General features: G+C 28.3%; 6 protein-coding genes across 11 annotated transcripts; 4 read left to right on the top strand and 2 right to left on the bottom strand.

Moving 5' to 3' along the window:
- The first annotated feature begins 5,525 nt into the window (after positions 1–5,525).
- On the top strand, positions 5,526–9,758 carry LOC105250549 (carbonyl reductase [NADPH] 1). 4 transcript variants are annotated; one of them, XM_025407181.1, is made up of 5 exons: positions 5,526–5,712; positions 5,836–6,099; positions 6,755–6,990; positions 7,113–7,385; positions 8,138–8,314. In XM_025407181.1, exons 1-5 carry the CDS (start codon positions 5,695–5,697, stop codon positions 8,139–8,141), a joined length of 795 nt encoding a protein of 264 aa, XP_025262966.1. In that variant the 5' UTR covers positions 5,526–5,694; the 3' UTR covers positions 8,142–8,314. The 4 variants fall into 4 exon arrangements, with proteins under 4 accessions (XP_025262966.1, XP_025262967.1, XP_011255013.2 ...); XM_025407182.1 differs by lacking the exon at positions 8,138–8,314 and adding an exon at positions 7,663–7,678; XM_011256711.3 differs by lacking the exon at positions 8,138–8,314 and having other exon boundaries at positions 7,113–7,470.
- Positions 9,759–10,022: 264 nt separating this feature from the next.
- LOC105250551 (U6 snRNA-associated Sm-like protein LSm2) lies at positions 10,023–10,883 on the bottom strand. The gene is made up of 4 exons (XM_011256712.3): positions 10,713–10,883; positions 10,518–10,585; positions 10,351–10,441; positions 10,023–10,244 (listed from the first exon to the last, which is right to left on the bottom strand). Exons 1-4 carry the CDS (start codon positions 10,713–10,715, stop codon positions 10,116–10,118), a joined length of 291 nt encoding a protein of 96 aa, XP_011255014.1. The 5' UTR covers positions 10,716–10,883; the 3' UTR covers positions 10,023–10,115.
- A 245-nt stretch (positions 10,884–11,128) lies between these two features.
- Positions 11,129–13,658, top strand: LOC105250552 (ribosome biogenesis regulatory protein homolog). Its single transcript, XM_011256713.3, has 5 exons — positions 11,129–11,332; positions 11,950–12,208; positions 12,362–12,663; positions 12,738–12,917; positions 13,461–13,658. Exons 1-5 carry the CDS (start codon positions 11,214–11,216, stop codon positions 13,597–13,599), a joined length of 999 nt encoding a protein of 332 aa, XP_011255015.1. The 5' UTR covers positions 11,129–11,213; the 3' UTR covers positions 13,600–13,658.
- A 985-nt stretch (positions 13,659–14,643) lies between these two features.
- Positions 14,644–17,145, top strand: LOC105250553 (electron transfer flavoprotein subunit alpha, mitochondrial). Of its 2 annotated transcripts, XM_020027325.2 has the most exons (5): positions 14,644–14,831; positions 15,227–15,556; positions 15,663–16,115; positions 16,667–16,839; positions 16,931–17,145. In XM_020027325.2, the coding sequence occupies exons 1-5, from the start codon at positions 14,790–14,792 to the stop codon at positions 16,944–16,946; spliced, it is 1,014 nt and encodes a 337-aa protein (XP_019882884.1). In that variant the 5' UTR covers positions 14,644–14,789; the 3' UTR covers positions 16,947–17,145. The 2 variants fall into 2 exon arrangements, with proteins under 2 accessions (XP_019882884.1, XP_011255016.1); XM_011256714.3 differs by lacking the exon at positions 16,931–17,145 and having other exon boundaries at positions 16,667–16,843.
- LOC105250554 (39S ribosomal protein L22, mitochondrial) lies at positions 16,667–19,077 on the top strand. 2 transcript variants are annotated; one of them, XM_020027326.2, is made up of 4 exons: positions 16,667–16,839; positions 18,166–18,396; positions 18,469–18,682; positions 18,811–19,077. In XM_020027326.2, the coding sequence occupies exons 2-4, from the start codon at positions 18,169–18,171 to the stop codon at positions 19,029–19,031; spliced, it is 663 nt and encodes a 220-aa protein (XP_019882885.1). In that variant the 5' UTR covers positions 16,667–16,839; positions 18,166–18,168; the 3' UTR covers positions 19,032–19,077. The 2 variants fall into 2 exon arrangements, with proteins under 2 accessions (XP_019882885.1, XP_011255017.1); XM_011256715.3 differs by lacking the exon at positions 16,667–16,839 and adding an exon at positions 17,526–17,678.
- A 71-nt stretch (positions 19,078–19,148) lies between these two features.
- Positions 19,149–20,343, bottom strand: LOC109609950 (60S ribosomal protein L39). Its single transcript, XM_020027327.2, has 3 exons — positions 20,189–20,343; positions 19,963–20,066; positions 19,149–19,299 (listed from the first exon to the last, which is right to left on the bottom strand). Exons 1-3 carry the CDS (start codon positions 20,189–20,191, stop codon positions 19,251–19,253), a joined length of 156 nt encoding a protein of 51 aa, XP_019882886.1. The 5' UTR covers positions 20,192–20,343; the 3' UTR covers positions 19,149–19,250.
- Between the last annotated feature and the right edge of the window lie 144 nt (positions 20,344–20,487).

Genomic DNA, 20,487 nt, shown 5'->3' with positions numbered 1-20,487 from the left:
AATTGTACCGAATCGAATTATGATGCCGATTTGTCCGAATGTAATTCGGGACATCGCGATGCTGTATAAGCGTCGAATGAGCACGAATTATCACGCAAATATGATAAATCAAATCTACTCACCGGCTGTTCCACAGGCCGCTCCTCCTCGGACAGTTCGCTCGCCTCGGGACGTCCCATTCCGATCTTGATGCACACAAATCCACACGATATCATCAACGCGAACGCGCGACACTTTATTCGGCACTCCCGATACTCGCTCGCATCCGATAATCATCATCAAGGGCCCGAATAACGCGACGCAATTTCGCTCCATCTTTGCAATGATGCCTTCACTGAATATCGTCAAAAATCGCTGTCGCGCGTTTCCATCGACACACTATCAAAGTCGCGCGATCATCCTTGGACACTCTCGACGCTCGTTCACTCGCGATATTCGTTTAAAAATGGTTAAAAGATGCGAAAAATGCGGACGTACGACGATCCGTGTAACTGCGTATGACTCCGATTCACGCGCCAACATGGCGGCCGTATGACGCGTATGACGTAGCTGTGACGTAGCTGTGACGTCGCAAGCACGCGCCAACATGGCGGCTGAACCACTGTGCATTCGTTTCTGCGCATGGCCATTCCTGTGCTCAACGTTCGCGCAACTTTGATTTCTGAAAGCACATAATGACAAATATATAAAGATAGAATCAATTAATCATATTGGTCATATATGTAGACTTGCCCGAAGAAACAGAGAAAAAAATTGAGATATTTTTAATTTCTTTTTCTTTAAGTAAAGGATGGAAATGTCTATTCATAGGCTTGTTCCTTTTTTCCTCTTTCGCGCAATTTCGATTCAATATATAACGTAGAAAATTCATGGTATATTATGCTAATGATATGAATTACGAATGATTCGATTGTTTTATCGCGCTTTTCCAAAGTCAAATCTTATAATATTTAGTTTTGCATTTTAAAAGACTGAGAGCGATTCATATACAGAGTTTGAAGAGACATCCAATGCACGACAAATTATACTTACGTTGATTAGTATTCATCAATATCGAACTGTTAATCGCGAATACGTACAACACTTTCACACATTTTTTTCGCAAAGAACGATGTACGAAATGCAATATTTCGCGCCTCGCGTTTCACTCATGCGGCCATCTTTCTTTGCTGTTTAGTATCGCTATCTGCATTCGCGTTAAACGCCAGAATTACGTAGTCAACATACTTTTCGAGTGCCGGTAAAGTAATCATTTTGTGCATGTCGGTAAATTGTTAGAATCACGTCGCAAGCATGATTTTTTTATTTGTAGCATAATAAAATATGTAATTAAAAATTCATGTAAAACACGTATTTTTAATCAAATTACATATACTATCGAGAAAGTGAAAAAATAATAAGCACTGTATCTATTTTGAAAATAATATATATAAATAATAAGTAATTTTTAAAAATTACTCACCGCATATCTCTCTGGCTGCTCAGGTTCTCTCACTGCTCTCTGTCCGATATTTTTCCAGATGTCCTCCTTTAGATTTAGGTTACACACACATTGCATAAAGCTTCGATATTTTGCAATCTTACCTCATCTCAATTTGGAGAAGCTCGTGCATTCCTTTCGATAAATGTCCGCACAAAAATATATCGCGCTTCAAATAAATAAAAGTCATTCGATACTGTGCACGATTCTAATCGTACGAAATATATTCAACGATTTTTTTTGGATCACTGTATTATCGGAACGTGCGATCAGAACGATTCGAAAAATGAAACGATGAATATACAGAATTTGAAGAGATATCCAATGCACGACAAATTATACTTGCATTGATTAGTATTCATCAACACCGAAATGTTAATCGCGAATACGTGTACAACACTTCCATACATTTTTTTCGTAAAGAAGGATATACGAAATGCAATATTTCGCGCCTCGCCTTTCACACAATGCGGCCATCTTTTTTGCTGTTTAGTATCGCCATCTGCATTCGCGTTAAACGTCAGAATTACGTAGTCAAAATACCTTTCGACTGCCGGTAAAGTCATCATTTTGTGCATGTCGGTAAATTGTTAAAATCACGTCGCGCAAGCATAATTTTTTTATTTGTAGTATAACAAAATATGTAATTAAAAATTCATGTAAGAAACGTATTTTTAATCAAATTACATATACTTATTCCGTTACTCTAATACTTGTACGTTAACAGATTTAGGTTACACACATTGCATAAAGCTTCCAGAGAAAAATATCCAGAGGCACAAATATTTTATAAACGAAAATCATGCGAAGATGAAACAATAGATTAAAGAAGCCTTATAATCATTGTACTTTTATGTATAAACGTTTCACAAAATAAAATCTTTATAAATGAAGTGTTACATTAAAAATATTAGTATAACATTAAATATCGATGTGAGATTTAAAATTATTTGTCCTTTTTTTTCTTTAGAATTTTTTTACTTTTTTTTCTAAAGATTCTTTAAGCGAGAACTGCTTCTTTCGCAAGACTATTGAACAATTTGAATGTTTGATATTTTCTTAGTAATTTCATTTAAATTTCGTGAAAAAATTCGAGAGAAAATTAGATTTTATCGTATTACTGCACATATCGATTAAATGCTATATCAAATATGTAGTGTAAATATTTTAATTTCTTTGTATACGATCTACTTTTTATTCTATCGATGTTTTCATAGTGATGCACCTTGAGCACTTGGCTTCATGTTTGCAATAAAAATATATTAAAGCAAATTATTTTGCAAATTTATTATTCTAATTTTTATTTAGAAAGATTAAGATTAAAAAAGACGTATGAATTTTTTCAGATTTTTTTAAATATTTCTATTGAATAAAATGCAGATAAAACTGACTTTTCTGTACATTTTAAATGTGCCAAAAGATTTGCTCTTTATTCCACTTACTGCAATAATGTACACTAAAAATGACAGATCTATATTAAAAATGATAGATTAGTAGTATATTTAGTAGTTGGAAAGAAAGAGAGCAGAAATGAAAAGTGCATCTAGAGAATTTAAAAGAATAAAAAACAAATCTAAAAATAATATATAAAGATTAATATTATGTATTTTTTTCATGAGGAATGTGGAGCGCACATTTATGCATTTATTTATTTAGATGAGATTTACTTTAGGGCACATTCAGTATTCAACTTTAATTTTATTTTCTCTTTCTTACGATATATAAGTATAACATAATTACCTGCAAATGCTATCATTTTTGTATGCTTACAGTGATACAGAAACAACATTACGAGTACTATATTTACAGATAACATCTGTATAATAAAAAAAGCACCAAAAGTCTAATGATAAAAAAAGGGTAAATATTGTAGACCAGTATAAGTATCAACCAATTATTCCGCCATTCTGTTTCATTAGAGTTGCAATTTTCTTTTATAATATCATGAATATTATAAATAAGATAAAGATTTCAGTACGTTTCAAATAAATTTATATATTTTATGTATGTAATACTGCGCACACATATTAAAAGGTGATAATATCACAGTTATAATAAGATACAATCCTGGCAATGTAGCGATGTTTGGATTCTGAAAATAATTTAATTTGATTTATTTTTGAGAAATGCACACAATACTTGAGAGCAAATTATTTTTGTGCAATGTATTACCTGTGTAAAATTCCACACACAGTATCATATTGTCTGGGATATATGAAAAGCTTCATCGATGAAATAAATGGTTGAATATGATTGAGATATAAGAAAAGTACTTGTAATGTAGTAATATAGTACTTGTCATGAATAACGTTAATGTGGAATACATAAATATTTTATATTTTAATTTCATGTAATCGAGATGGGATAAGACACTCATGATTACTTTAAAAATGTGTCCACAATTATCATGTTCTTCAATAGCTGCACATTCGTCAAATTAATCCTATTACGTTAAATGAATCACAGCAGCTTGTTTTAATTTAATCTAACCTAACCAATTATATTATATGCTCCTCATTAAAATGTGAAAAACTGTACGTCGCACATTTAATACGATTAATATACTACGTAATAAAATGTAATACACTAATGAAATAATTAAATATTATTTTTGAAAACATGATAAAATCCAGGGAGCATACGCTTATATTTACATTCGACATCCAAAGACACTAAAACGTTAGGTTAGGTTAGGTTAGGTTAGATCGAACAAATTTATCGTTTAACAGTTGGCAGCCCTACGAGATAGGCTGTAATATGCTGCGCGCGCGTACAAAATAAATTTGAAATCGCTTCTAGCATAACCATCTTCACGCGATCGACTTTATTTGAATTGTACCGAATCGAATTATGATGCCGATTTGTCCGAATGTAATTCGGGACATCGCGATGCTGTATAAGCGTCGAATGAGCACGAATTGTCACGCAAATATGATAAATCAAATCTACTCACCGTTCACCGGCTGTTCCACAGGTCGCTCCACTCGCTCGCCTCGGGACGTTTCATTCCGATCTTGATCGCACACGATATCATCAACGCGAACGCGCGACACTTTATTCAGCACTCCCGATATTCGCTCGCATCCGATAATTATCATCAAGGGCGTGAATAATGCGACGCAACTTCGCTCCATCTTCGCGATGACGCCATCACTGAATATCGTCAAAAATCGCTGTCGCGCGTTTCCATCGACACACTATGAAAGTCGCGCGATCATCCTTGGATACTTTGGACGCTCGTTCAGTCGCGATATTCGTTTAAAAACGGTTAAAAGACGCGAAAAATGCGGATGTACGACGATCCGTGTAACTGCGTATGACTCCGATTCACGCGCCAACATGGCGGCCGTATGACGCGTTTGACGTAGCAGTGACGTAGCTGTGACGTCGCAGTCACGTGACAACATAGCGGCCGACCACTGCGTATTCGTTTCTGTGCACGGCCATTCCTGTGCTCGACGTTCACGCAATTGTGATTTCTGAATATTGTGTACGGCTTTAATTAATAGCACATAATGATAAATATATAAAGATGGAATCAATTAATCATATTGGTCATATATGTAGACTTGCCCGAAGAAAGAGAGAAAAAATGGTGAGATACTGCCGGCATTTTTTCATTAAAATAGTGGTTTTTTTTCAAATATTTTTCTATATAAATAAATAATACATTACTCAGAATTTTGATATTTATTTAGAGCTACAACCCAGGTAGCAGAGTGACGTTAAATGATATCTTAATAACGTTTTAATGACGCTATTGTACGTTATTAAGATGTCTGAAGACGTCATCTTGCTACCTGTGAAAAGTGATTTTCCCGGCAGTCTAATGGTTAATAATATATTAATAATAAAAAGAGAAAGAAAATAAAATTATAGAAGACTTATTTATATATTTGAAATTTATTTATACATAAGCGTTATCGATACTTTTGTGTTATCGACATTTCCTGCACCTAGCACGGAACGCAACCGGAAATTGTGCCCATTATTTTTTACCCATTGAAAACATTCGTAAATTTTGGATTCGTAGTTCATGTTCTTGTCGAAGAGGGTGCTAAAAGCGGATCATGACGTCTCATTCTTCTCTCCGCTTTTGAAATGTCACCCTATCGCTATAGTCATATGATCTGACATCATCAGATAGTGAACGATAGCGAAGTGTCAAGTCGCCAAAACATATCAATCTTATCATATATTACGTAGGAAACACAATGACACACGTGGCCGTAGTAAGTAATGAAGCATAAATTGCGAAACAAAAATTCCTCGTTTCATATCGGCTATTAATTATTTTTAATTAGAATTTTCATAAACTTAAAAATTTGCAAGTAATGCTGTCTTATTTTTCATAGGTAACAGGTGCAAACAAGGGTATCGGTTATGCTATTGTCAGATCCCTTTGTCAACAATACGATGGGAATGTTTACTTAACGGCTCGCGATGTTACTCGTGGCTTGAATGCTGTCAGTGAATTGGAGAAACAAGGGTTGAAACCGAAATTCCATCAATTAGATATCAGCGATGATGAGAGCGTCACGAAATTCCGGGATTACTTGAAGAACACATATGGCGGTTTGGATGTATTAATTAACAACGCTGCCATAGCATTTAACGTAGTAAGTAAAATATTAAAACTGTATTTAGTTTTTAAAATCGATTTTAAAGAATAATTTGCCTATTTCCTTCTTTTAAGTAAAAAAAATATATAAATCTTTTTATATTTTTTTATTTTATTACAAAATAGGAATGATATTTTATGAATATATATATATATATATATATATATATATATATATATATATAATGAATAAATATTGCTTAGCTAAAATAAAATGTCAAAAAATTGATATTTTTATCTTATGTGATTGCACAAGTGGCATTTAAAATTTTGTACTAGAATTTCTTATATTTTAAAATTAGTTTTATTGCATCAAACTCGTGCAACAAACATAACAGTTATCAAGAAATTTCATAATTTATTTTCACAGATTGATATGTGTAAAATATATCTTATAATGTATTTATTCTTCATATCAGTTTATATACTATTCTTTTTATGTATAAAAGTACAAAATTAATATTTTATATTATACACTTTATGTCATAAAATATAGATATTTTATTCTATTTTTGTGCACAGATTGAGTAAGATAATTAATTTAAAATAAAATTTAAGAGAAAGAAAGAGAAATAGAAATTCTATTTAAAAAAGAACATGTAAATACAAAATTAAAAAATAAATATGTAACATTTGATTATGTATTATTATAGGATGATACTACGCCTTTTGGGACTCAAGCTGAAGAAACAATAAGAATAAATTATTTCAGCTTACGTAAAGTATGTACTGCACTTTATCCATTACTTAGACCACATGCTCGAGTGGTGCATGTTTCTAGCAGTGCTGGACGTCTTTGCAACATTACTGGTGGTGTATTGAAGAAGAGATTATCTGATCCGAATCTAACCGAAGCAGAATTAGATAAAATTATGCATGAATTTGTCAAGTAAATAATTATATAATTTCAATCATTTATGTGTATATAGGAATTTATATATTAATCCAAAAAATCCTTTCAAAATTTATACATATATATATATATATATATTTTTTTTTTTTCATTTTTAGGGCTGCAAAATCTGATGCACATATACAAGCTGGCTGGTCAAATTCAGCATATGTGGCAAGCAAAATTGGAGTATCTGCTTTAGCTGGTATTCATCAATCTATGTTTAACGTGGATTCCCGAAAAGATATCGCAGTCAATGCAGTACATCCTGGCTATGTAGATACAGATATGACTAATCATAAAGGACCTCTGACACCAGATGAAGGAGCTGTAGCACCTGTTTATTGTGCTTTATTACCAGAAAATACAGAAATAAAGGGAAAATATATCTGGTATGATATGACTTTATCAAACTGGAAATAATAAGATAAACATATAAATAATATGACATGATTGTATACTCATTATTTTTATGAAATATAATGTAAAGGAACAAATAAACGTGATTATTTATACTATTTATCTTCAATATAATTAAACATTTATTTTTAAAAAATTTTAAAAGCTATTTGTTACAAAACTTTTAAACAGTTGAATAAAGATTTGTATGCGTATGTATATATTAAAGTTATATTGAAAAATGACACATTTTATTATTCACATTTTTAGATTCGTAGTTCATGTTCTTGTCGATATAAGCGTGCTAAAAGCGGATCATGACGTCTCATTCTTCTCCCTGCTTTTGAAATATCACCTTATCTCTATCCCTATAGTCATATGATCAGATATCATCAGATAGTGAATGTCATAACGAAGTGGTCAAGTCTGTTGTCAAACAATATCAATCTTATCATATGTTACGTAGGAATGAAATACAATGATACACGTGGCCGTGGTAAATAATTAAACATGAGTTGCGAAACAAAAGATATATTATTCTTTTTATGCATAAAAGTACAAAATTAATATTTTCTATTATATACTTTATGTCATAAAATGTCAATAGAAAATAAGACATGTCATAAAATATAGATTTTTTTTATTCTATTCCTCATTGTTTCGTATCTGCTATTAATTATTTTTATTAATTAGATATTTTCATAAACTTAAAAATTTGCAAGTAATGCTGTCTTATTTTTAATAGGTAACAGGGGCAAACAAAGGTATCGGTTATGCTATTGTCAGATCCCTTTGTCAACAATACGATGGGAATGTTTACTTAACGGCTCGCGATGTTACTCGTGGCTTGAATGCTGTCAGTGAATTGGCGAAACAAGGATTGAATCCGAAATTCCATCAATTAGATATCAGCGATGATGAGAGCATCACGGAATTCCGGGATTATTTGAAGAACACATACGGCGGTTTGGATGTATTAATTAACAACGCTGCCATAAAATTTAACGTAATTAAAATATTAAAACTTGGTTTTTAAAATCGATTTTAAAGAATAATTTGCTTATTTCCTTTTTTTTAAGCTAAAACAATATATATGAATGTTTTATATTTTTTATTTTATTACAAAATATTAGAAATGATATTTTATGAATATATATGTATATATAATGAATAAATATTGCTTAGCTAAAATATGTCAACAAATTGATATTTTTATGATTGCACAAGTGGCATTTAAAATTTTTTACTAGAATAATTTTTTATATTTTAAAATTAGTTTTATTGTGTCAAACTCATGCAAGAAACATAACAATTATCAAGAAATTTCATAATTTATTTTGACACATATAAAATATAACTTATAATGTATTTATTCTTCATATCAGTTTATATATTATCTTTTTATGTATAAAAGTACAAAATTAATATTTTCTATTATATACTTTATGTCATAAAATGTCAAGATAAAATAAGACAGACATGTCATAAAATATAGATTTTTTATTCTATTTTTATGTACAGATTGAGTAAGATAATTAATTTAAAATAAAATGTAAGAGGAAAAAGAAAAACAAATTCTATTTAAAAAGGAATATGTAAACATAAAATTAAATAATAGATATGTAACACTTGATTATATATTATTATAGGATGATGCTGTGTCTTTTGTAACTCAAGCTGAAGAAACAATAAGAGTAAATTATTTCAACTTACGTAAAGTATGTACTGCATTTTATCCATTACTTAGACCACATGCTCGAGTAGTGCATGTTTTTAGCAGTGCTGGACGTCTTTGCAACATTACTGGTGGTGCATTGAAGAAGAGATTATCTGATCCAAATCTAACCGAAGCAGAATTAGATAAAATTATGCATGAATTTGTCAAGTAAATAATTATATAATTTCAATCATTTATGTGTATATAGGAATTTATATATTAATCCAAAAAAACCTTTCAAAATTTATATATATAAAATTTATATATATATATATATATATATATTTTTTTTTTTCATTTCTAGAATTGCAAAATCTGATACACATATACAAGCTGGCTGGCCAAATTCAACATATATGGCAAGCAAAATTGGAGTATCTGCTTTAGCTGGTATTCATCAATCTATGTTTAACGTGGATTCCCGAAAAGATATCACAGTAAATGCAGTACATCCTGGTCATGTAGATACAGATATGATTAATCACAAAGGACCTCTGACACCAGATGAAGGAGCTGTAGCACCTGTTTATTGTGCTTTATTACCAGAAAATACAGAGATAAAGGGAAAATATATCTAGTATGATATGACTTTATCAAACTGGAAATAATAAGATAAACATATAAATAATATTTCCTGATTATATACTCGTTATTTTTATGAAAACATAATAAACATATAACCTGATTGTATACTTATTTTTATGAAATATAATGCAAATAAATGTGATTAATTATACTATTTATCTTCATTATAATTAAACATTTATTTTTAAAAAACTTTAAAATCTATTTGTTACAAAACTTCTAAACGATTGAATAAAGATTTGTATGCACATATATATTAAAGTTATATTGAAAGATGATACATTTTATTATTCACATTTTTCGCAATTGTGTGAAAAAAAAACAAAGTAATTATATCTCTTAATTTTATATAGTGTGAAACAAATGCATTAATTAAAGAAAAAATATTCTGCACATAAATAATATTTAAGATAACTATGAACTATCTTGCTTGAGCATTCATTGCTTCTCTGCGTGCTGCTTCAGTTAAGAGATGAATATCTACTTCGTCTACTGGAAGTTGCACATATCGTACTACAGATCCACGGATGAAACAATTTTTTACCGATAACTAAAATTTAATACATGATTTAGTTACAATTTGATCACATATTATGCAGACAATTTTAACAATTGTACTTGAATAGCATGTAAAAAAATATCAATTTTGTACATACCATATGAGGATATTTTTCAGAATCTGTTACGCTAATATCGGCTAATTTTATGTTCAGGTACTGATCGACGGAATATAATGTTCCACAAATACTAAAATAAAATAATGTAAAGTTAGTGGATTTTAGTTACTTGAAAAATTTTATTTTACTACTGCGTAAAACTTCACCTAAGATCATTTTTTAACTCCACAACCACATCCTTTCCGATCAAGGATTTGAAGAAGGAGTAGAATAACTAAAATTAAAAATACATTCGATTGGATTTAAGATTATAAACAGGATACACAAAGAAAAAGCAAGATGTAATATATTTACTTGCTATATGATATGACGTATTCTTATAATATATCCTATAAACTTACCATAGTTAATTCTTGGAGATTGTTATATAATCGTATATTTACTATGTGCTAATTTATGTTTATTTACAATGAAATACACATTAGAATAAATCTCATATCACGAAATTACAAAGCATCAAAATTGATTAGAAATGGTTAGAAACGATCTAGAGACTCTAATCAGTGTTGCTAGCAACTGGAGATACTGGATGCCTTCTGAATTAAGCTGACATTACATTTGTCATACATCAAAATTTTTAAACATATTGATTGGCTGCAGAATAGAAAGTTTCTAAAGAACCAGAAATTTACTATCCCTCAGCCAATCAATATGCTTAAAAAATTTGTCGTACGACAAATGTGACATCAGCCTTAATTTTCGCCAACTTTTTCTAGTTATAAAGTGGGTAACTTTTTCTAGTTATAAAGTTGGTGACGCATCAACTAACGGGCTGTGTTTCGATATGAACTGATAACACGTGGTTATAATTATATATTTTATGTGATTGTAATTTATAAATAATGGATACCAAATCAATTACAACATCAATTCAATCACATAAAGATGATAAAGATCTTGATATTGATTTGGGAACTTTACTTGCATCCGATTATAATACCTTGGATACGAAAACTCTCAAGTAACCTTAATTTATCATATGATAATAATTTATTTATTTAATGTTATTTAGTATAAAACTATATAATACATCCCACATTTGCTTAAATCATTATAAATATAATATTTAAATGATGAATAGATTCAGTAATTGATAATTAGAATTTACAAAGATTTACTAATACTGTGATTAATAAATACATCATTTTTTAATTAATTAAACTCCCAATTAGTTACTTTAAATAATTAAAGTCCTAATTATCAACTTTCCAAAAATATTGAAGGAAGCGTTTTGGATTTTGGCGAAAAATGCCTCAAATAACTATAATTAACAAAAATCATTTTTTAAAATTTCAAATTAATGTCTTGACAAAATAAAACTTCATATTTTAACTAAATAAAAATATTGATTGAATATTTATAAGAATTGCATTTTTATTTCTTCAAAAAAAAAAATTATAGTGCTTTGACAAACTCATTGTTTGAGCAATGAATAAGAAATTTTTTCTGCTGGAGTGTATTATACTATTTTACCTTAATTGTGTATTATACTATTTTACCTTAATTGGTAAATTATAATTTACAACATTGTTGTTATAACTTATTAGTTATTATTAAATTTATGTTTATATTTTGTAGATCGCAACCAAATTCATATTTAAAAAGTTTGACAAGAGATAATGTCCAATTATTAATTAATAAAATTTGGGATTTGCCAGTAGAACGGGTAGATGAAGTTATAACAGCTACATTGCCCAAGCCAGAATATGTATTACCACGTTCGCGTGTTATTCCAAAACCCAAACCTTTGACAAAGTGGCAGTTGTTTGCCAAACAGAAAGGCATACAGACTAAAAAGAAGGGTAAATCGAAACTGAAATGGGATGAGGAATTAAAAGTAAGACATTTATTCTTATTTAAAACTATACCATTATATTTAATAATCCAATTACATGTGTACATATATATTATAATTTAAAATAACTAAATATGAAATTTACAATATATAATTTTCAATTTATCTAATCTTTTCTTAACTTTTTCTTTTTAGGAATGGATACCAACATATGGTTATAAACGAGCAAAAGCTCAGGAACAGAAAGAATGGTTGATAGAAGCTAAGGATGATGCTGATTCAACTGTTGATCCATTTACTAAAGCTAAACAAGCTAAACAGGAAAAACAATCCAAAAACGAATTGCAAAGGCTTCGCAACATAGCCAAATCGAAAAACATAAAACTACCAAGAGTCGGTCTGCCCACTAAAGACCACTTTCCAAATTCTCAACACCTTTCTGAAGCTTTAACTATAGCTCGTACATCAACTGCATCTGTTGGAAAATTCCAGCCTAAGTAGCTCTTCATACCTTTTATAACTTATTTCCTCTGATTTTTTCCTTAAATTAAACAATATAATATTGCTACAGGCTATCAAAAGAGAAGGATGCAAAGGGAATTGCCAAGGAAGTACCTGGAATGAAGAGAAAGAGGAAAGCACCCCCATTAAATGTTGTTGAGGAAAGACATCAAAATAAAAATTTGGTGGATGGCATTTTAGAAAAGAAAACTAAAATTCTCCATGAAAATTATTCAACAGGGATTACTGAGTAAGTTTTTATTTGTGCAAATTTAATTTTATAGTACCCCCAATGTTTAATTTATAGTTTAAATGTTAAATTTATAATATTCTAAATGAAACAAAATAATATGTACATAAATGATTCTTTAAAAAAATTTGTGGGATATCCTTAGTTCTATCATAATTTTTATATAATTTAATATTTATTATTATTATTAATAAAATTGAGATATTATTATTATATTTATTATTATTAATAAAATTGAGATTTAGTGGGTCTAAAGTAACACTCAGATATGTTTCTTTGATAAAGATATGTGAGTGTTATTTTAAAAGAAGTTTTTGGAGTTTATCTTGCCTGCATTATAACTTATAAAAATCTTTCTCTGAGTTGCACTTTAATATAAATTTTAATTATTGAGAATAAGAGGTGAAAAAATTACTCGTTTAAAAAAAAGAACTTTATTTTTGTATCAACATGATAATTAAGAAACGAGCAATAATATTTATTTTTATATTTTTAGACATACATTTGAAAGCGTAATAATTAATATTTGTTCAAATATTACAGGATAAAACAATCCTCTGCACCAACTAATAATAAAAAGAAAAAAAATTCACTAAAACATAGCAAAGGCGCTAGAAAACCAAAAGCAGGAAAAGGCAAACGAGACTTACACAAAAAAGTTGGTGGTAGAAAGCGAAGATAAATTGAGATATTTAATATCTATTTGTATGTAATGATGTGGCAAATTAAATTTTATTAATAAAAAATAAAACTAATAAGATTATGTTAAAAAAGAATTGCATTTAGCTCATAACAGTATAATAATATGGAAGAATGAAAAGATAAGGAGTATAAGGAATATAAGGAGATTATAGAAGAAATTTTCTTATTAATTACATTTTTCTTTTTTTATAAATATATATACTTGTAAAAAAAAAGAAAAATAATGATATATTAAATCTAAACACATGAAAGTAATACAAGTAGTTGGAATAGCTCTCGTGAAAAGATTTTCAAGTAGAAGTAATTAAACAATTATATATTTATCATCAGAGAGATAGCTTTACTAAAATATTTGAATAAAATTGAAACCACTCTTTTTTTTTTTTTTTTTTGACGTTAAAAAATTTGTTCATACTACTTAATTGCCAATATTGTAGAAAAGAGTATTAAAGAAAAAAAAGAAAGAGTTTATTAATTTTATTTATATAGAAAATATATTATATTAATAATAATACAAAGATAAAAAAATTTTAATTTATATGAATAAGATTGGTAATTAATAAGTATATAGTTATGTAGATACATAGTATATGCATAGGATTGTTATTAAATTTTAAGAAATTTTCAAAAAAATTGATTTCGCTATTTTCGAAAAGAATCTCTCAATCAATAAAAAAACGTAATATTGAAACAAATAATGTTAAATCTGAATAAATCTTAAAGGCGCCTTTTCATGCTGATTTTCGACGCACATTTTCAACGTCAACGTCACGTGACTAAAAATAAAGACAGCAATTCGTCATTTTTTGATCACGTGATATTTTTTGACAGTTAAAATGAGCATCCTATGAATTTGCCTTAAATGTTATATGGAAGACGGATTGAATAATGATTGAAAAAAAACAAAGATCTCATAATATTTATATATTAATATGACAAATAAATGTCAAATATAATAGCTTTTTATAAACAATATATATTGCTTGAATTATATACTTTATATAATACACATAATACATTCTATAATTTGCTCCGACCCCCACTTGATTGATATCTTTGCTACAGCTGTTAGGACTTTGGACCTTATCTTGGTACAGAGATCATAAAACATTATTTTTCTACTGATTAATATAAGTTGAAGGCAAGAAAAGAAATTAAATTTCTATAACAATGCTTTTCACCTGCACCAGAACATTGCGAGCTGCTAGCAAAGTGAGCATGTTTTTTTTTTACTGTGCCCCTATTCATTTTTGTTTTATCCATTTCTAGTTATTCATTTTTTTCCTGATATTTTTTTTGTTATTCATTTTGTTCTGATTTCATTGTACTTCTTATTATATTTTAGCAAGAAACACATTAAATACTTTGCCATATTTGCTTATATTTGTTTAATATTGAACTTTATTGTTAACATATAGATAGATGTTAATTTTGCAATTGTCTTTCAATCTTTAAGATATTCATTAAATATTAGTTTTTTATGTAAATTAAATGACAACGTCTTTTCAATTTTATTTATTTTATTTATTTTTTATTTATTTTTGATATGAGAAATATGTGTGATAAAAATTTAAATATTTTAAATATATGTGTCATTTACTTTACAGTTTGGCTCATTAATACGTTATGAATCTACCTTGGTCATTGCAGAACATAATAATGAGAATTTATTACCAATCACTTGCAACACATTAACAGCTGCCAAGAAAATTGGTGGCGATGTAACTGTACTAGTTGCTGGCACAAAATGTGATACAGTTGCACAAAAAGTATGTAAGGCCAAAGGTATATCCAAAATTCTCCTTGCAGATAGTGATGCATTTAAAGGATTTACTGCAGAGTCATTGACGCCACTTATACTTAAATTGCATAATGAACTCAAATTTACACATATATTATCTGGTGCAAGCGCGTTTGGCAAGGCATTGCTTCCTAGGGTTAGTATGTAACACATATTTTCAAGAGTGTATTATGTATCAACTACATATATTTATGTTTTATTTGTGTCATATTTAATCTCTATTTATATTTTTGTAATTTAAGATTGCAGCCAAGTTAGATGTATCTCCAATAAGTGATATTATTGATATAAAAACGCCAGATACCTTTGTACGTACCATATATGCTGGTAATGCTATTCAGACTCTTAAGTCTAAAGACAATGTAAAAGTGATATCTGTGAGAAGCACCTCTTTTGAACCATTACCTTTGGAAGGTGGTGAAACTAAACATGAAAGTCTTCCTACTGGTGATTATACTTCAAATCAAGTGCAATACATTAAACAGGAGCTCAGTAAATCTGATAGACCAGAACTGACATCTGCTAAAGTTGTGATTTCTGGCGGACGTGGAATGAAATCTGGTGAAAATTTCAAATTATTATATACACTGGCAGATAAACTCAATGCAGCGGTAGGAGCTTCTCGAGCTGCGGTCGATGCAGGATTTGTGCCAAATGATTTGCAAGTAGGACAAACAGGAAAAATTGTTGCTCCTGTAAGTAAAATTAATAATAAATATACAAAAATAGTATATAAAAAATAGCTGATTAAAAAATTATTTATAGAATTTAGTAGAATAAAGGACTATTACAAGCAATTGTTCAAAATTTTTATCAAATATATATCAATTGATGTTTACGTGAAACATTTTTATGCTCAAATGTATTTCAGCCACATTATGTTACATTGTTAAATAAATATAAGAAGCAATTGTAAATGTATCTCATTTTATTTTTAATAAGTTATATCAATCAGTTCTTATGTTCATTTAATGATATAATATAATGTGGCTGAAGAGACACAAGCATCAAAATGTCTCATGTTTTTATAACATTATTAAACATTAATTAGACAATACATCATTTGGTAATAATTTTTAACAATCGTTTACATAGTGCTATATACTATTTTTGTATAAATGTTTTATTAAATATTTTTTAAAATTAGTAATTAGAAATGCAAAGAAATGCAGAATCTCATTTTAGAATAAATTTATCTCAATCTTTTTGTACATGCACATAAAAAATCTCATGATTATGGTTTCAGAATTTATATATAGCGGTTGGAATTTCGGGTGCAATTCAGCATCTTGCTGGCATGAAGGATTCTAAAACAATTGTAGCAATCAATAAAGATCCAGAGGCTCCCATTTTTCAAGTAGCAGATTTCGGATTAGTCGCAGATTTATTTAAGGCTGTACCCGAACTCACGGAGAAATTGTAAATATTATAAATTGTTTATACATATATAAACATTTGTATTTTATATAATTTTATGATGATGTTTATCGTTATTATATGAATACCCTAGATATCAAACAATGTAAATCCGAAAAGTAAAGACTTTTGTATTTGTTTTTACAAGCAAATGATTTAATTATGCAGGTTTGATTGATCTTGAAAATATACCATTTCGCTATAATTATGATTGATAAAGATTACATTGTCTACATCTCACATCTACTCGAAATTGAGTTTAATAAACTTGCATCACTTGACATCTTATATAAAAAAAGTAATTAAAATTTTTAGTTGCATTGAAAATTTTGTTTTATTTTCCTATTATTTTAAATCACAGTTTGTTTCATGTAATTAATGTAAATATTACATGAAAATATTTTAGAAAGACTAAGTTCTTTACACTATTATTATAAATCAGTTTCATATATAAACATTTGTATTTTATATAATTTTATAACGTTATTTTAGTATTATACGAAAAGATAATTAAAATTTTTATAATTTTATCAAAAATTTTATTTTATCTTCCTATCATTTTAAATATCAATAATTTGTTTCATGCAACATATAAATGTTAAGGAAAAGCTCTTTTTTAACATTTATTTTATTGAAATAGAAATTTAACTGATTGCAATGTGGTGAGGATGGGGGAATGAAAGACGCACACATACATACACAGAATACATCACGAATAGAAGTCAAATGTCCGGTGTTAAACTGTGTTTTCTTAATATTTGTTTTACATATGTATTTAGACAAAAATTAATTTATCTTGAGTGAAATAGAGACAATTTGATATTAGACTAAAAATTTCCTTTGTAAGCATATTTTTATCTATATGTGTGTGCATAGTAAAAATAACATAAATGATTATGAGGTTATATTTTATACAAACGCTTCTTTCAAGAACATTTTTTATATGTATAAAAAATTAATAATCTTTTTTTCTCTCTCTTTCTATAACTTTTTACATCAATCATTAATTGAAATTTGTTATATTTTCATTATTAAATTATATAATTTTCTTAGTTGTACTTCTGTAGTTACGCTTCAATTCTGTGCAGCAATAAATATAGACATAAATTTATAAATAAGTTAAATACGAGTTAATTGCAAAAATGAAAATAATGACATTTCGTAAAAAATTAAAGTATAATTTATAAGTTCAAATAAATGTCAAATTTTAGAAGTATTAAGAAGTATAGCTTTATTATTTTTTGTACTTGGCTCGTATTAATTTTTTATTTAATTTATTTATAATAGAGCTTTATTTATTTCTATTGTTATGTATAAATTTATGTTTAGAAAATGCAGAATATTCGTCAGTGCGTAAAACATTTAGCATTTTATGGTAGAAGTGCCATAAATGGAGCGAATATACTGTCAAACACAGTAAAAATATTAAATCTACCAACATGCAGTTTTCATCTTTCTTCAATATGCAATAAACATAATTTTCAAGGACCGAAGTTATTTCTGAGTCATAACAAGAAGATTTTTCCACCTCAAAAACCAGATGAAGAAAGAAGGCCTGCTGTAAATTTGTTCTTGTTATATTAATGTTAAATAATTGTTTATTTATATCTCATTGTGCATTTATTTTTTCAGTATGTATGTCATATGAAAGAAAATATAAAATATAGCCCAAAAAAAATGTGGTACATTGCTGCTTTTGTGAGAGGAATGTCTGTGGATGAGGCTGTAAAACAGTTGAGTTTTCTGCACATGAAAGGCGCTGAAATTGCTAAACAAATTATACTGGAAGCTCAACGTTTAGCTGTAGAAGAACACAATGTTGAGTTTAAAAGTAACTTATGGGTTGGTGAGTATATGTACAAATATTACTAATATTACTAATCAATGATTAATTATATTGAGTTTTTGTTGTATATCCAAATGCATGTTACAAGTCTTTTAATAATTTAATAATAAACTAATATTTTTACACAGCGGAATCATTCAGCACCAAAGGCGTAGTAATAAAAGGCTTACGACGTCATGCTAAATATCGCAGAGGGATTATTCATTATAGATATTGCCATTATTTTGTACGCTTGGAAGAAGGACCACCACCTAAGCATTACTATTTGCCACATCCTAAGAGTGGTGAAGAATTGTTGGAAGATTGGTTAAAAAATATGCATATGCGTAAAGTGTCGAATTCTTTGTAAAAAATTTGACAAAATTTAAAGTACAAATATATATATTAGAGATATGTACACCTATTTTATATTTTAATAGTTTAATTTTATTTGCACTATCGCAGATACTGAAAATTATGACAAATATTTAATTTTTTTGAGGTTTTAATATATCCATGATTATTCTTAAATTGTACATCATATTGTTATAATAATAATATAATGTAAGTTTCCATCGTCACATGGTTTTTACAACTTCAATTTAGTTCTTCTCCAGTGACGCCTTTTAGCATTGTACCTGAAAGTAAATTGCATGTGATAAGAATAGTCCATAAATTTTTAATATTTGTTAAACTTGAGAATTAATAAATAATTTAACAATGTCTTTATAATATAGGAGAGAAAATAATTTTAAATACATTGTTTCATTCATATTATAATTATAATATTAATAGTTTATATTGAAGACAAATAAAAAAATCAATATGAATTATACAAAAATAACATCAAACAAAATAATTTTATAAGATCATTCTCTCCTTAATTTGTATATTTCCATGATTAAATATAATTGTGATACAATTTCATTCATAGTTTGACACACAGTAGCATTTATATAATTATAAGTAAAAAATCATATAGTATAAACCATAAATCAATATAAATCAGTGAATAAATTAAAATATAAATATAATTTATATTTTATATATTTATTAAACTAATAATCAATAATTATATAAATGCAATGGATCAATTAATATATTAATTAATATTGAATGTACATTAATCCAATATATGCAAGCTCAACTAATTTACGATGGTAATATTTGTTTCTCAGCATACAATGTGTTGATGTACATATTAAATGTGCAGCAAAAAAAATCTTCAATTTATATGTAAAGATATGACGAATTTTTAAAATAATTAAGATTATTTAAAATTATTAAGAGTCTAAACTTACCGGATAGTATTACCAGTCCGCATTCTCACCCATTGTGGAATAGGCCTGTTTTGCTTCAGTTTTTTAGCAAGCTTTCGCTTGATGATAAATGTCTTATGCGCCGACTTAAACATACATGAAACGAAATTAGATAATGAAGATTTAATTCTTCAATATTATCACGTGCAGAATAACACGATGCCTAACGAAATAAATGGATACATTTTTAATAAAACGCAGAACTCACCATCGTCCTTCTCTGGCAGACACACGTGAAGTGAAAGATCGGCTAGTAAAATATCCCTTCAGTTTAGTGCTTTTTGTTTAGTGCAGTTTCGGTGCTTTTATTGCACTCAAATCACGTATCGCATGCGACGACACATAACGACCAATCGTGTCAGACTATTGACGTTTTCAAATGATACGATAGTTTACTAGACGTCATTGACCAATCACAGTCATTCCTCTAAAGAATACAGAATTTTCTGTTTCAACCAATTAGAAAGTCGCAACAAGGACTAGATGTGACTTTACGAATTCTTGTAA

The sequence above is a fragment of the Camponotus floridanus genome, unplaced genomic scaffold, assembly GCF_003227725.1.
Source record: "Camponotus floridanus strain SB8 unplaced genomic scaffold, Cflo_v7.5 scaffold165, whole genome shotgun sequence".
In the NCBI taxonomy this organism is placed as follows: Eukaryota; Metazoa; Arthropoda; class Insecta; order Hymenoptera; family Formicidae; genus Camponotus; species Camponotus floridanus.
This window is presented reverse-complemented; position numbering and strand designations above follow the sequence as displayed.

What these genes read in the sequence shown, in the direction of transcription:
- LOC105250554 (XM_020027326.2), top strand. Translation starts at nt 18,169, where the DNA reads ATGCAGAATATTCGTCAGTGCGTAAAACATTTAGCATTTTATGGTAGA. An exon ending in ATGAAGAAAGAAGGCCTGCT is followed by an intron (nt 18,397 to 18,468) that starts GTAAATTTGTTC and finishes TTATTTTTTCAG; the next exon opens with TATGTATGTCATATGAAAGA. An exon ending in TAAAAGTAACTTATGGGTTG is followed by an intron (nt 18,683 to 18,810) that starts GTGAGTATATGT and finishes ATTTTTACACAG; the next exon opens with CGGAATCATTCAGCACCAAA.
- LOC105250553 (XM_020027325.2), top strand. Translation starts at nt 14,790, where the DNA reads ATGCTTTTCACCTGCACCAGAACATTGCGAGCTGCTAGCAAA. An exon ending in CATTGCGAGCTGCTAGCAAA is followed by an intron (nt 14,832 to 15,226) that starts GTGAGCATGTTT and finishes TTTACTTTACAG; the next exon opens with TTTGGCTCATTAATACGTTA. An exon ending in CAGGAAAAATTGTTGCTCCT is followed by an intron (nt 16,116 to 16,666) that starts GTAAGTAAAATT and finishes TTATGGTTTCAG; the next exon opens with AATTTATATATAGCGGTTGG.
- LOC105250551 (XM_011256712.3), bottom strand. An exon ending in GAGTTAAAAAATGATCTTAG is followed by an intron (nt 10,442 to 10,517) that starts GTGAAGTTTTAC and finishes ATTTTATTTTAG; the next exon opens with TATTTGTGGAACATTATATT. An exon ending in CTGAAAAATATCCTCATATG is followed by an intron (nt 10,245 to 10,350) that starts GTATGTACAAAA and finishes ATTAAATTTTAG; the next exon opens with TTATCGGTAAAAAATTGTTT.
- LOC105250549 (XM_011256711.3), top strand. An exon ending in CTGCCATAGCATTTAACGTA is followed by an intron (nt 6,100 to 6,754) that starts GTAAGTAAAATA and finishes GTATTATTATAG; the next exon opens with GATGATACTACGCCTTTTGG. An exon ending in ATTATGCATGAATTTGTCAA is followed by an intron (nt 6,991 to 7,112) that starts GTAAATAATTAT and finishes TTTCATTTTTAG; the next exon opens with GGCTGCAAAATCTGATGCAC.
- LOC105250552 (XM_011256713.3), top strand. Translation starts at nt 11,214, where the DNA reads ATGGATACCAAATCAATTACAACATCAATTCAATCACATAAAGATGAT. An exon ending in TTGGATACGAAAACTCTCAA is followed by an intron (nt 11,333 to 11,949) that starts GTAACCTTAATT and finishes TATATTTTGTAG; the next exon opens with ATCGCAACCAAATTCATATT. An exon ending in GTTGGAAAATTCCAGCCTAA is followed by an intron (nt 12,664 to 12,737) that starts GTAGCTCTTCAT and finishes ATATTGCTACAG; the next exon opens with GCTATCAAAAGAGAAGGATG.
- LOC109609950 (XM_020027327.2), bottom strand. An exon ending in CGGACTGGTAATACTATCCG is followed by an intron (nt 19,300 to 19,962) that starts GTAAGTTTAGAC and finishes ATTTACTTTCAG; the next exon opens with GTACAATGCTAAAAGGCGTC.